This window comes from Pristis pectinata, chromosome 5, assembly GCF_009764475.1.
Source record: "Pristis pectinata isolate sPriPec2 chromosome 5, sPriPec2.1.pri, whole genome shotgun sequence".
In the NCBI taxonomy this organism is placed as follows: Eukaryota; Metazoa; Chordata; class Chondrichthyes; order Rhinopristiformes; family Pristidae; genus Pristis; species Pristis pectinata.
The window spans coordinates 53,664,600-53,677,892 of NC_067409.1; the positions used below are offsets into that span (position 1 = coordinate 53,664,600).

Genomic DNA, 13,293 nt, shown 5'->3' on the forward strand with positions numbered 1-13,293 from the left:
ATTTTACTGCCTCAAGGAATTATTAATGTCACATATTAAGTCATTGGTATAATTGTTTTACTACTATCCATTTTGAATATTTAGGCTTGTTTTTAAGTTTACCAGTTCTCAACCGATTGATTAGTACCATGATGTACAGCCATACGGCAAATAGAAAGTATAGAGCAGATTGTCTTTATGTAGGACTTTAATATGGGGGAATGGGAAGTCCCACAATGCTTCAGAAATGTAAGCAAAATGCATACATTGAACCTAAGAATTATAATTTGGATGAGTGGGAGTGGAGTGAAGTGGTGGTGATCAAAACTATGATGAGTATGGTTATAAGCAGCTTCGGGAGATGAGAGAATTAGTATTCACAGGTGGGAAGTATTCAGAAAAGGTGAAAGAAGAAAAGTAAATGGGATTTTGATACTGATTAGGAAAGATGTTGTAGTGTTGGAAAGTGAGAATGCCCTCAAGGGAGCATGGACAGAATTTATTTGGTTGAGAATCAAAGTGGATATAATCACCCTACTGGGGAGTATTCTATGCATCTCCAAAAAGTGATGGAGTTAAAGGAGTAAATCTGGATGAAAAATGCAGAAATGTGCAACAGCTAAAGAGTGGTGACCTTATTTTATATGGAATTATGTTAGAGTGATAGGTAAAAGGGGTTGGGATTTTTGAAATGTTAGAATTTACTTGACCTGCATGTTCTTGGGAAGAAATAATTTCTGGATCTGATATGGTGGACCAAATGTCAGCAAGGAAACATGAGAGTAACAAAGTGGTTATCATATCCTAGCATTTGGATTAGTATGGAGAAGGGCAAGGAATAATATAAAGTAGAACTCCTCAAAATAGAACATGGGTTACTTTGTACGAATGAGAGGCAATCTATCCAGGGTGAAGTGAAACCAGTGTAAAAGTAGGGGAGCCAAAGCCAGGCTCCCTCGATGATGAGGAAGATTGACTACGTGATGTAATAAGGAAAAAAATGTGTGTGATGCATGTCAGAGAAATGCAGGTGAGAATTGGGTAAAATATAATATGTTGAGAGAGGAATATCAGAACATGAGAATTAAATGGCAGTTAACATTGAAGAAAACCCATAAGTCTTCCACTGACAGGTAAACAGTAACAAGAGGTGGGGTGAGGCCTATAAAGAAGCTGATACATGCTTAGAATTTTAAAGATTTGATTAACCACTATCACCACTCTAGCTCTTGCACAAATTGCATGGTCTGCTGGGCAGCAGTGATTCCTACCCTCTAAATGCTTTTAAGACCTGGACTAAGGCACTAGAAAGATACCACTAGTACTGTCTCCACAAAACCTTCCAAATTCACCAGAAAGATAAGTGAACCTACATCAGTAGTATCCTCTCCCGTGCCAACATGCCCAGCATTTGAGGCCCTACTTGTACTCCATCGGCTCCTTTCCATAAGTCAGGCCCTTGCCTTGCCATGTCTGACGCCAGACTCCCAAAACAGCCACGCTATTTCCAGACTCTGTCATGGTGGGAGATTACTGAGCAAACAGAGAAAAAGATTCAAGAGTGTACTTAACGCAGCAACATTCCCAATGACTCTTGTATATCCCAGACTCATGACAGTTCAAGATGGAAAAAAGTGCATTAGGGATGGTAATGAGTCTCAAGTTCATGCACTTGGAGCACACAGAGGCCCTGTATATGCACTAGAAGGAATACATCAGCTCACAAACTACCCATCTTCCTTTACCCATCACGTACCACCTGCTCCATTTGTGAAAGAGTCTGCAGTTTCCAGTTTGGCATCAGTCACCTAAGAACATATATAACAGGAGTGGAAGACCCCTCAGGGCTGAGGGGTTTTCAGAAATAATAATCTGGAGAAAAATTAATGGGTTTGATTTAATTAAGAAGAGCCAGCATTGTTTAACTACCTGAAGAGTTCAGAGTGGAACTGAATGTAGCAATCATTAGCAAGTAGCTCCACTTCCAACATGATCTTCCACTCCAGTTGATCTTGTAGAAGAAGGAAAGTCATTTATGGTGTAAATGAAAGTGTTTGTATCCAGGATATACTGCAATGATGCCATAGCACTGAGATAATTCACTTACAACAACTGCAGCTTTTTTTTTCCTCATTGGGATGATGCCGTTATTAGCGTTCCATGTCTGATTAAATTTGGACTGTAGGAGCATATATTGAAATACAAAATATTGGGACTATATCAAAGGATATCTAAGATGACCACAGGTTTTCAAAAGGGTGCAATTTATTACATTCCATGCAATATCTGTTGGTGGCATTTGCAAAAGAAAAGGGTTGTCAGAGAATGTTTTATAATATTGTCTATATTAAGCTTAAGTTACTTGATGAGACATTTGGTACACACTGGTACCCTGCTTAATGACACCCTGTAGAGGGCTGATTCATTATGGTGCTCTTGCTTCAGGAGTCCAAACACTCGCAGGTACATTCCTCATTTTACTTTAATAAATGCGTCTGTGCTGATATCATTGCTGCTCAGCTCAGGATAAAGTGCACCATTGAGGCAATGTGCAGAGCCTGCCAGTGAGGGCTAGTGTTGAGTAGTCTGAGGCAAGTGGCATGGCAATTCAGCAATGTGGCATGAGGCCCAGTGTGCCCTTGTCAGCTCAATGGCCTCTGGGTGGTAGGAGGTGAGAACAACATCCAGGTAGTCTATCAATATTTAGAGCAGCAATGTCCTGCACTCACCATGCTGTGTCGAATGCAGCCCCAAGCTCTGCGTTTCAAAGCTGAGGTGTCTCATTGCTCATGCCAGCCATCACAGGTAGGCATTGCACTTTGCCTTTGTGGCTTACTCCATACTGAACCATGCAGCAATGCAATCTCTTTAATTGTTACACAGCAATGCTGTCAACAGCACATCACTTTATATGTAATGCATTACGGACATCTTTTAGCACTGATTTCCATTCGCGCACTCATTCATGGTAATTCATCCTGAGCACTAAGTGAGGTCCTTGTGTATTTTAATTTACTTGCATACAACTGACAGATGCTTGTCAGCTGGTATCTTTATGTATAATTATGCACTGTTTCATTTTGTGTCCTTTACAGTGAAAAGAAAGGTGCCAGCAATTGATGCACAGCATTGCTTTGGGTCATCTGTTTTTGAACAGCACTTCAGAGATGTGGGTATACAAGATCCTGTAATTGGTATGTTGTTTTTCAGTTTCCATTAACTTTATGCCATTTAATATTATTTTAAATTAAACAATATACTTGCTGTTCCTTGTGTTAATTTTGTTTTGGGAATTTGTAAGAAGCACAAATTTAGAACATAGAACAGCACAGCACGGGCCCTTCAGCCCACGATATTGTGCTGACCGAGATAAACACCTTGTCCATGATCAATCTAACCCTTCCATCTACACAGCCCATAACCCTCCATTTTTTTTCAACAAATTTTCAACATTAATGCTGCCAAATGTGCCTTGTAACTGATTAGTGGGATTATCCTTCGTATAACATGTATCTAAGCAGGAAATAATTTTGGTAATTTAAAATTTTGGTAAAATTTTGTATTTTGTTGAACTTGGCACAAAACCTTATTAACCACCACTTGCCCCTGGCACCAATGATGTATCTATAAAAACTCACCACATCAACCTTCAATGCATCTTGATAGTGTCTTCCAGGTGTTTATGCTTGTTGAAATTAATGAGCTGGAATTATCCTCAAACCAAACAGATATGTCAATGACAGCAGCAACATCATCTCTGCATGCAAAACTAACTCACTTGAGGAATCCAGGTCTTCCCATCAACATCGTAAACCAAGGCTGTTTAAATACTAACCAGTCAATCTGAGACACCTTGTTGCAGAGGATCTCCAAAACATGCTGTGTCATGTGATCCTTGTGTTGTTCGTGGCGAGACACCTTCTTGATGTATGGTCCAAAGATTTGTTCATGGGTTCAATATTGCTTGATCATCATAAAATTGTTTAATATTGTGATATTTTGATTATCAGCGGGGGTAGCCACCAAAAATCCCTTTTACCTGACATTGAGAGTGATTGCCTCGGTCAGTTATTTTACCAAAATCTTGGTGAACACCATTAACAATAGTGAGCCAGTGGTCATTTGCTTCCAATTATCTAGTTTTTAATTTGTGGGTCATCCAACTTCAGAATAAGGACCAGAAAGGTGTTTTTAATAATTGATAGAATTCTGTCACATTTAAAACATGTAAAATCATGACATCTATCTTGATGACCTAACTCAGGCCAAACTGTAAGCACCAGTAGCCATATCTTCTTCAAAACTATCAAGTATACTTAAAACCTTCGTTGCTCTGATGTTCTTTAAGAGAACATTATTTGCCTGGGACGAACTCATATTGAATTTATAAAATTCAGCTTTGTTATTGCAAACTGCAAACCAAGACTTAAAATTCTGCTGGGCTACCTGTAAGCTGCCTGGCAAGGGTTTCCCGATTCTTATTATACAAGTCCTGAATCCTCAAAAACTAATCCTTGCTTCTTGATGGTCCCAGAATTGAAAACCTCCTTTCTTTTAACTACCTACACAGTCAACATCTTATTAGGCACAAACTCCTTGCTATGCTTCACATGCCTCTTGACAAGAAGGTGAATGGTTAGTCTTGGAGCCAATGAAGACTATGAAGACTTTAATAGTTTTACCAGCAAATCTTATGTCTAATTAAGGAGGCTATTTATCTCATTGTCCTAATCTTCTCCAGCCTACCATAGTAGCCTTACACAAGCGGGATTATAAACTCGTACCAGCTGCCCTTTTGAAATTCCTTATGGTCAGAATCAGATTTATTATCACTGCCTTAGATGACATGAAATTTGTTGTTTCCTGGCAGCAGTACAGTGCAAAGACATAAAATTACTATAAATTACAAAAATAAATAGTGCAAAAAAAAGGAATAATGAGGTAGTGTTCATGGATTTAGGGACCGTTGGGAAATCTGATGGTAGAGGGAAAGAAACTGTTTCTGAATCGTTGAGTATGGGTCTTCAGGCTCCTGTACCTCCTCCCCAATGGTAGTAATGAGGAGATGGTGAGGGTCCTTGGTGATGGATGAATATGGTGTTCATGCTGACCCAATCCTATTTTAGTAGAGAATGTCAAATTGCATTGCAAGCATTGGCAGATCCTGGCTCCTCTAGAACGGAACCAATCCTGTCACTCAGTTTAATTATCTCGCAACTAACTGGGCCATGCACAATGGATAATGACAGGCATTTGAATGGAATTTACCTGCCTTGTTACACTTCCCACACTGCACCTTAATTGGTACTTTAGCATGTTTCCTATTGAAATGCTTCTTAACACCAATGAAACCCTTGTGCACAAAATACACCTGAGATTTTGACATGGATAAGCAATATAAAGTGAACCAACACCACTTTAATAATGCCTGAATTGGTAGGACTAAGACCACAACTAGCCAAGAGAGACTGCAGATGCTGGGAATCTGGAGCAACAAACATAAAATGCTGGAGGAACTTCACAGGTCTGGCAGCATCTATGGAGGGAAATGAACAGTTGAGGTTGCAGGCCAAGACCCTTCATCAGGACGTATTGACGTGTTTGGTGTAACTAGCTATACATGTTGCAGAACAGTTGCCCTCACTTGAAATTAATGAACCACCACATGAATTTAAAACAGCTGGCTCTAAAATGGAATTAAAGCCAACCTCTGAAACTGGAAATTTAAAAAATTTTATGATCTTCATTCTAAAAATAAGCTTCTTAGATATTCCGCTGCAGAAAAGTTAGAATTTTAAGATTCGTATTGTAAAAAAGCTAAACTCTACTGGGGCTTACATTCCCAACAGTCATCTCACTACCATATCCAGCCTCAACAACAAACAATCTGCTGGAGGAACTGAGCAAGTCGAGCAACATCTTTGGGGGTGGGGGGGGGGAATTGTCAACTTTTCGGTTTGAAACCCTGCATCAGGACTGAGAGTGGAGAGGGAAGATGACCAGTATGAGGAGGAGAGTGGAAGGAGTGAAACAGGCCGACAGGAGTTTGTTGAACCCAGCAGGGGTGAAGGATGATGGGCAGATGGAGCCATATGGGTGAGACAGAGGCAGGTAGATGATAGGTGGAAGCAGAGAAAGAAGGAAAAAAGGCAGATGGAGCCCAGTGGGGAGACAAGGGCGGAAACAGGTAGGAGGGCAATAAGCGGAAACAAAAGGCTACCAGTGCTAGAATCTGATAAGTAAGGAAGGTGATAGTGGGAACCATTAGGGGAGAGATGAAGGGCAGATGGAACTGGATGGGGGAGGGAATCCAATGGGTGCAATGTGTAAGTAGTAGGTGGATGGAACCAAAAGGGGAGGTATGGGAAAGGAGACAAAAATGGGAAGACTGAAGGTGGATTGGAAGTGGGGAACACATGGATGAGGGTTACCTAAAACTGGATAATTCAATATTCATACCATTGGGTCGTACAATCTGCAGTCTCTTATGTCTCCAGCCTCAACACCCTTGGGTGAAGGCACCACACTATCCCAGGGAACTAATTCTCCCAGATAAAATCAAGTCATCTTCGGTAGTTTGAATTCTTAAGGTTCTGGCCAGCCCAGCAGAGCCTAAAATGACCTGCCCACAGCAACCAGCAACCACTTTTATAGCAAGGTGTCCTTGTGCAAACCTCTGCAAGGGCATTATTTCCCTAATCACCACCCCACCTCTGAGTGTGGGTGTTCCACTGGGGAGAACACCCATGAGCATTTTCACTAATGTCTGCCTAATTGACACTTGAGCTCAGGCAGCTCTGATTGGGAAGATTCATTTAGTTAGAAATATTCAGTTAGTTATCAGAGTGTTCTCCTCTTTTAGAGAGCCTCTTGCTACAGTGAACTGAATCTGCATTTTTGATTTAGACATGTTGGCTTTTATCCATTTAACAAGATTGAAGCCACCGTGTAGATGATCAAATATTTTCTGTCACCAGGCACTTCTGGTTAGGAGTAGGCTGTGTGTTCTTTTGGACCTCTGGGCTTAATGCTGTTTGGAGGTTACCAAGAAAGTACAAAGAGTAACTTGTATTTTTTTTGTTGCAGGAAGTTGGGCTTTCATCTTGTGTGCTAATATAGTGGCACACTGAGATCATGGTCTTGGTGTTGCTTAGATTATGCTATTCCATTGATACTGTATCTTGGCGATTTAAATTTTTTCCATACCAGAAGAAAACATTTACTCAAGGTTTCTCTAAGGTGCAAACTTGGTTTTAAAATTAGTGAAAGTGGTACAACTAGTATGTAATAATTGTTGTTAATGAAAATGAGCTGAGAGGCTTGATTGTTTTTTTTATATATAGGACTGAACTACGTGATTGAATATCAGAGCGAAGTGTCACCAAACCCAATGTTCTTTTGTGAACTTTGCAATTGTGGTGGAGGATTTGCCTCCTTCATGTCGCACGTAATTGGTTGCAAGCACAGATTGAATTATATGGTAAGCTTTCATTCATGGAATTGGGGCTAAACATGGATTAGATCTATAATGTCTACCATTTGCAAATGTTGAGTAGTAGTAGTAACTTATTTACAAAATTGGGACTAAGATGTGGCCAGAGCATACTTATCCACCTACAATCTGAACCAATAATTTTGGTTTCAGTGTAAGAACTGCTATAGAAGGGAACTACAAAAGATTTGCAACATTTGCAAGTGACAAGCATTATCACATTTAATTTGATTAGGAGGCAATGTGTTTGATAGGGGAAAAAAGAAATGATGAATGCTATGGCTGGGGTCAAGTACCAAGGAGATCTTGCAATAATGGATTCAGTACTTGTCCAAGCAACGCATGCAATGCAGGCTAGTTCAGTTAATAATTTTAAATCTGAATTGATAGATTTTTACTCAACAAGAATTTAAAGGTTTTTGGAATTGAGATGAGTCCTGTTTAGGTGCAACTGGCCATGACAGGTGGCAGAAGGAGCTCAAAGGGCTTAAATGGCTGGTTTGAAATACTCTTAATGATTAAAATACTTATGACAGATTGTGATCTAATCAATGCAAAGGGGAGTACTACATTCATGTTTAATTTTTATTTTTGAATCAGCTTTTACAGAATGGCAGCTGAGTTTTATGACAATATCTGTGCTCATCACTTACAGTGAAATGTGCACAGGCATGTATGAGCACACAAGTACTTTTTAGTCCACTAAGACTACTGGGATGATGGAAATACTTGGAAAAGATTTAATATTGAGTGTCCCCTCTTCAGTATGGAAATTATGTACCATAAAGTTAGATTTGAGGAAATTTGTCATGGTCCATAAATAGCAAGGGCTTCAATGAATATTTAAAAAGTAAGGGGGAAGATAGAATGCATGTGGGACCCCTAGAAAGTGAGGCCAAGGAATTAATAATGGGAAAGAAGGAAATGGGAAACAAATGAATTCAATACATCAGTCTTCAAGATGGAGGACATATGAAAATATCCCAAAGATTTCTAATGGGCTAGTTAAAAAAAAAAGTATGGAAAAACTGGTAACAATCACCATCACAAGGAACAAGATAGTGGAAAAACTAATGAGACTAAAGGCAGATGAGTCACCAGGATTAAAGGAAGTGACTGCAAAGATAGTGGAGTCATTGATTAAGGTTTTACTAAACTTGCTGAGTTCTGGAAAGGTACCAATGGATTGGAAAACTGCAAATGTAACTCCATTATCAAGAAGGGAGGAAGACAAAAAAGAGGTTAATTGTAGGCTGTTGGTAAGATTCTGGTGTCTACAATCAAGGAAAATAGCTAGTCATTTACAGAATTCTAATGTAATCAAACCAAGTCAATATTGTTTTATGAAAGGTAAATCATGTTTGACAAATTTGCAAGAGTTCTTTGAGGATATAGCAAGCAGAATTGAAGAGGGGAACCTGTAGATGTCGTGTATTTGGAGTTTCAGAAGGTGTTTAACAAGGTGCCACGTGAGAAACTGGTGCACTAGATAAAGAGTTCAAGGTACTGGGGAAGAAGTGTGTTAACATCAATTGAAGATTGGTTATCATGTGGAAGAATGAGTTGGAATAAATTGGTCTTTTTCACGCTGAATGGCTATAATTAGTGGAGCGTCCCAAAGATCAGTTCTTAGCCCTTAATTATTTTTCAGTTCTTGACCCTTAATTATTTTTGATTTGTATTAATGACCTGGAGGAGGAAACCGAGTGGAAGTATTCTGGTTTGCTCATGGCACAAAAATGAGTGGGATGGCATGTTGTGATGAGGATATTAGGACTTTGCAATGGGATATAGATAGGTAGAGTGGGTGGTCAAAATCTTGGTGAATGGAGTTTAATGTGGGAAAGAATAAGGTTCTGCATTTTGCTAAGACGAATCTGAAGGCAAATTGTTACCTAAATGGAGAAAGACTGCAGATGAGTGAAGTACAGAGGAATCATCTGTGGTGGGCAAGCTGTTAGAAAGGATTCTTAGAGATAGGATCTGTGAGCATTTAGAGAATCATGGACTGATTAGGGACAGCCAGCATGGCTTTGTGAAGGAAGATCTTGTCTCACAAGCCTGATAGGGTTCTTTGAGGAGGTGACCAGGAAGATTGATGAGGGTAGTGCCGTTTGACAAGGTTCCACATGGTAGGCTTCTTCAGAAGGTCAGAGGGCAATGGATCCAGGGAGGCTTGGCCGTGTGGATTCAGAATTGGCTTGCCTGCAGAAAGCAGAGGGTTGTGGTGGAGGGAGTGCATTCAGATTGGAGGGCTGTGACTAGTGGTGTCCCACAAGGATTGGTTCTGGGACCTCTACTTTTCATGATATTTATTAATGACTTGGATGAGGGGGTGGAAGGGTGGGTTAGCAAGTTTGCAGACGACACAAAGGTCGGCGGTGTTGTGGATAGTGTGGAGGGCTGTCGAAGCTTACAGAGGGATATTGATAGGATGCAGAGCTGGGCTGAGAAGTGGCAGATGGAGTTCAATCCGGAGAAGTGTGAGGTGGTACACTTTGGAAGGACAAACTCCAAGGCGGAGTACAAAGTTAATGGCAGGATTCTGGGGAGTGTGGAGGAGCAGAGGGATCTGGGGGTTCATATCCACAGATCACTGAAAGTTGCCTCCCAGGTGGATAGGGTAGTTAAGAAAGCTTATGGGATGTTAGCTTTCATAAGTCGTGGGATCGAGTTTAGGAGCCGCGAGGTAATGATGCAGCTCTACAAAACTCTGGTTAGACCATACTTGGTGTACTGTGTCCAATTCTGGTCACCTCATTATAGGAAGGATGTGGAAGCGTTGGAAAGGGTGCAGATGAGATTTATCAGGATGCTGCCTGGATTGGAGAGTATGGATTATGAGGAGAGACTAAGGAAGCTAGGGCTTTACTCATTGGAGAGAAGGAGGATGAGGGGAGACATGATAGAGATATACAAAATATTAAGAGGAATAGATAGAGTGGACAGCCAGTGCCTATTTCCCAAGGCACCAATGCTCAGTACAAGAGGGTATGGCTTTAAGGTAATGGGTGGGAAGTTCAAGGGAGATATCAGAGGGAGGTTTTTCACCCAGAGAGTGGTTGGTGCATGGAATGTGCTGCCTGGGGTGATGGTGGAGACTGATACGTTGGTCAAGTTCAAGAGATTGTTAGATAAGCATATGGAGGAATTTAAAATAGGGGGATATGTGGGAGGAAGGGGTTAGTTAGTCTTAGGCGTGGTTTAAAGGTCGGCACAACATGGTGGGCTGAAGGGCCTGTATTGTTCTATGGTTCTTGTGCAAAAAGGCTAGCAGGCAGGTGCAACAAGTGGTTAGGTAGGCAAATGGTGTATCGATCTTTATTGCAAGATGTTGGAATTTAGAAATAGTGAAATATTACAATTGTACAGAGAGCACACCTGGAACACTGCACATTGGTTTGATCCTGTGATTTAAGAAAGCATGTACAGGCATTGGAGACTGCAAAAGAGATTCACTAGGCTAAATCCTGGGGTGAGAGGGCTGCCTTTTTATGAGTGGCTAAACAATTAAATCTATATTCTTTGACATTTAGAAGAATGAGGGTGATCTTGTTGAAACATATAAAATCCTGAGGGGGCCATGATAGGGAAGATGTTGAAATATTTCGGCTGGTGGGAGACTCTCGAACAAGGGGATAAAGTTACAAGATTAGGGGGTGGTCATTCATAACTGCATAGGAACTTCTTACAGTGGGTGGTAAATCTCTGGAATTTTCTACCCTGGAGGGTTGTGAAGGCTGGATCATTGGATGTATTTAAAGAGGAAATAGATAAATCTTTGAAGGATCAGTGAATTGAGGGCTATAGAGAATTGACACAAAAGAGGCGATGAGGCCTAGGGCAGATTAGCCATGATCATATTGAACGGCAGGACATGCTAGAAGGCTTGAGTGGCCAACCACTGCTCATGTTTTCTTACTTTCTTATGTATTAGTTCCATTGAGAGGTGTTATAACAGTGTGTCATTGCATTTTTTTTATTAATCATTTTAATCTTTCAGGCAAAGATGCATCCAGATGCACTACAGCTTGACGGAGTAAAGCTAAAGCAGTCAGAATTAAATGCATTAGTCAAAGAAAAAGCAAGATATATTGAAAAGATTGATGGAAGGGGTAGAGTTAAGGTAAATATAGAAGCTTTCTTGTGTATCTTTAATCTGATCCAACAAGCTAAGTATACCTTTCCTTTGAATATCAGAATAACATTACTGCATTGTGTGTGGGCTAGCTGGTGTTCCCGTGGTGAATCACTGGCTAGCTACTTTGTGCTGATTAATATGTTCATTACTTCTATGCCTGCACATTATGATGTAAATTTCAGGAATACGCTAGAGGCCAGATTTTGGTGCCTCTTATCTCTTGTTCTGCCCCCAGACTCACAATGGAATCCAGATTGTCCCAAACTGAAGAGTTGGAAAGACTTCATATCTGGCTCTTAAGCTGCCATATCTAATGCAACCCCATTGATATAAATGTGATCACCAACCTAGATGGCAAAAGTCATTTGACTAAAGCCACCTGTCTTCAGTGAATATCTTTCTGGGTACGAGTTTATCCACAAAATAAGCTTCTGACAGCAGGATAAATAAATAGTGATTTTACCAGCTAAATCTTGTGCTCCTCTTCTTGAAATCTCTTGACCCAAATTGAAACATTGCTCCTTTTGTACACAGCAGTTTGAGACTTAACTCATCCCAACCATTCATTGTCATATGGAAACTAAATAGTACAGACTTGGATTGTACTTAATTGGGAATAAATGTAATTTTATTGGTGGATCAAAATCCTTGTAATGGCATTATAAAAAGCATTTTCACAAAATGGATTTCTTTGTTAAAGAAGACATTGCCACATTTTCATGAGCAACTGTGGTTAACCAGTGCCAACAAGTTGGGACCTTTAAATTCAGGTTTTAATTTTTTTCAGTAAATATAAAACAGACTGTTTTTAGTAGCTTGAGTATTTAAAACATTTTCAATTTTATTTCAGATGTCAAGCATCTGCAATGTTGTGTTATATAGATGCTTGTAGGGACATGACCATTTGCTACTGCTATGCATGATAATTTGTTATTATTCTCAGTGCCAGAGATCCTAGCTAGCATAGGATAGCATACCACAACAACACTATGATGACTTTGCACTACAATAGATTTTTTTTCGTTCTAGTTGTGTCCTTTCTTGTATAATTTTGTAAAATTTATGTTTTTCTTAAGAATGTTGTGTCTCTAATGCTATATGCCTGTGATGTTGCTGCAAGTAGGGTTTTCATTGCACCTGTGCATGCATGTACTTGTGTATATGACAATAAACTCAACTTTGAGTTAGACAGAACAGACCATGGCAATTAGGCCATGGTGCACATATCAGTTTTCTGGTTAGAACCTCAGTGGCTGACGAGCATATAAACAGGAACAGGCAAATTAGTTAATCTAGCCTTTCTGTACATTCAGACCATCAGGTCTGGGGGACCTTGTCATTTACTGCCATTACAGTTTGTGTAATACATTTTTCCATTGTGATTGTTTAGATTTCTTCCCTCCCTTTTGCCCCTGGATCATCATCTTCATGAAGACTTGCAAAATATCTGTTCCAAACCTCCACCATTGCCTTATTTCCCAATAATTAATTCTTCAATTTTGTACCTTAAAGAACAACATTAATCTATGGTGGTCTCAATAAATATGTTTTTTTTTGAAGGTTTCCTCTCAGTTTATTTTTGCCATCTGTCATGATCATCCTTTACTGACTGCTAAAATTTTCCCTTTCTTCTGGCCTTCCACTAATCTTCATAACATCATATATAATTTTGTTAGGTTCC

General features: G+C 39.9%; 1 protein-coding gene across 2 annotated transcripts in view; it reads left to right on the forward strand.

The window, feature by feature from the left end:
• LOC127570918 (uncharacterized) overlaps positions 1–13,293 on the forward strand; it is a 62,064-nt gene that overhangs the window by 27,993 nt on the left and 20,778 nt on the right. For both annotated transcript variants that reach the window (XM_052016860.1, XM_052016861.1), the window contains exons 6-8: positions 3,075–3,173; positions 7,323–7,459; positions 11,475–11,597. In XM_052016860.1, coding sequence (XP_051872820.1) covers positions 3,075–3,173; positions 7,323–7,459; positions 11,475–11,597 — 359 coding nt within the window. The remainder of the gene's footprint in view (positions 1–3,074; positions 3,174–7,322; positions 7,460–11,474; positions 11,598–13,293) is intronic.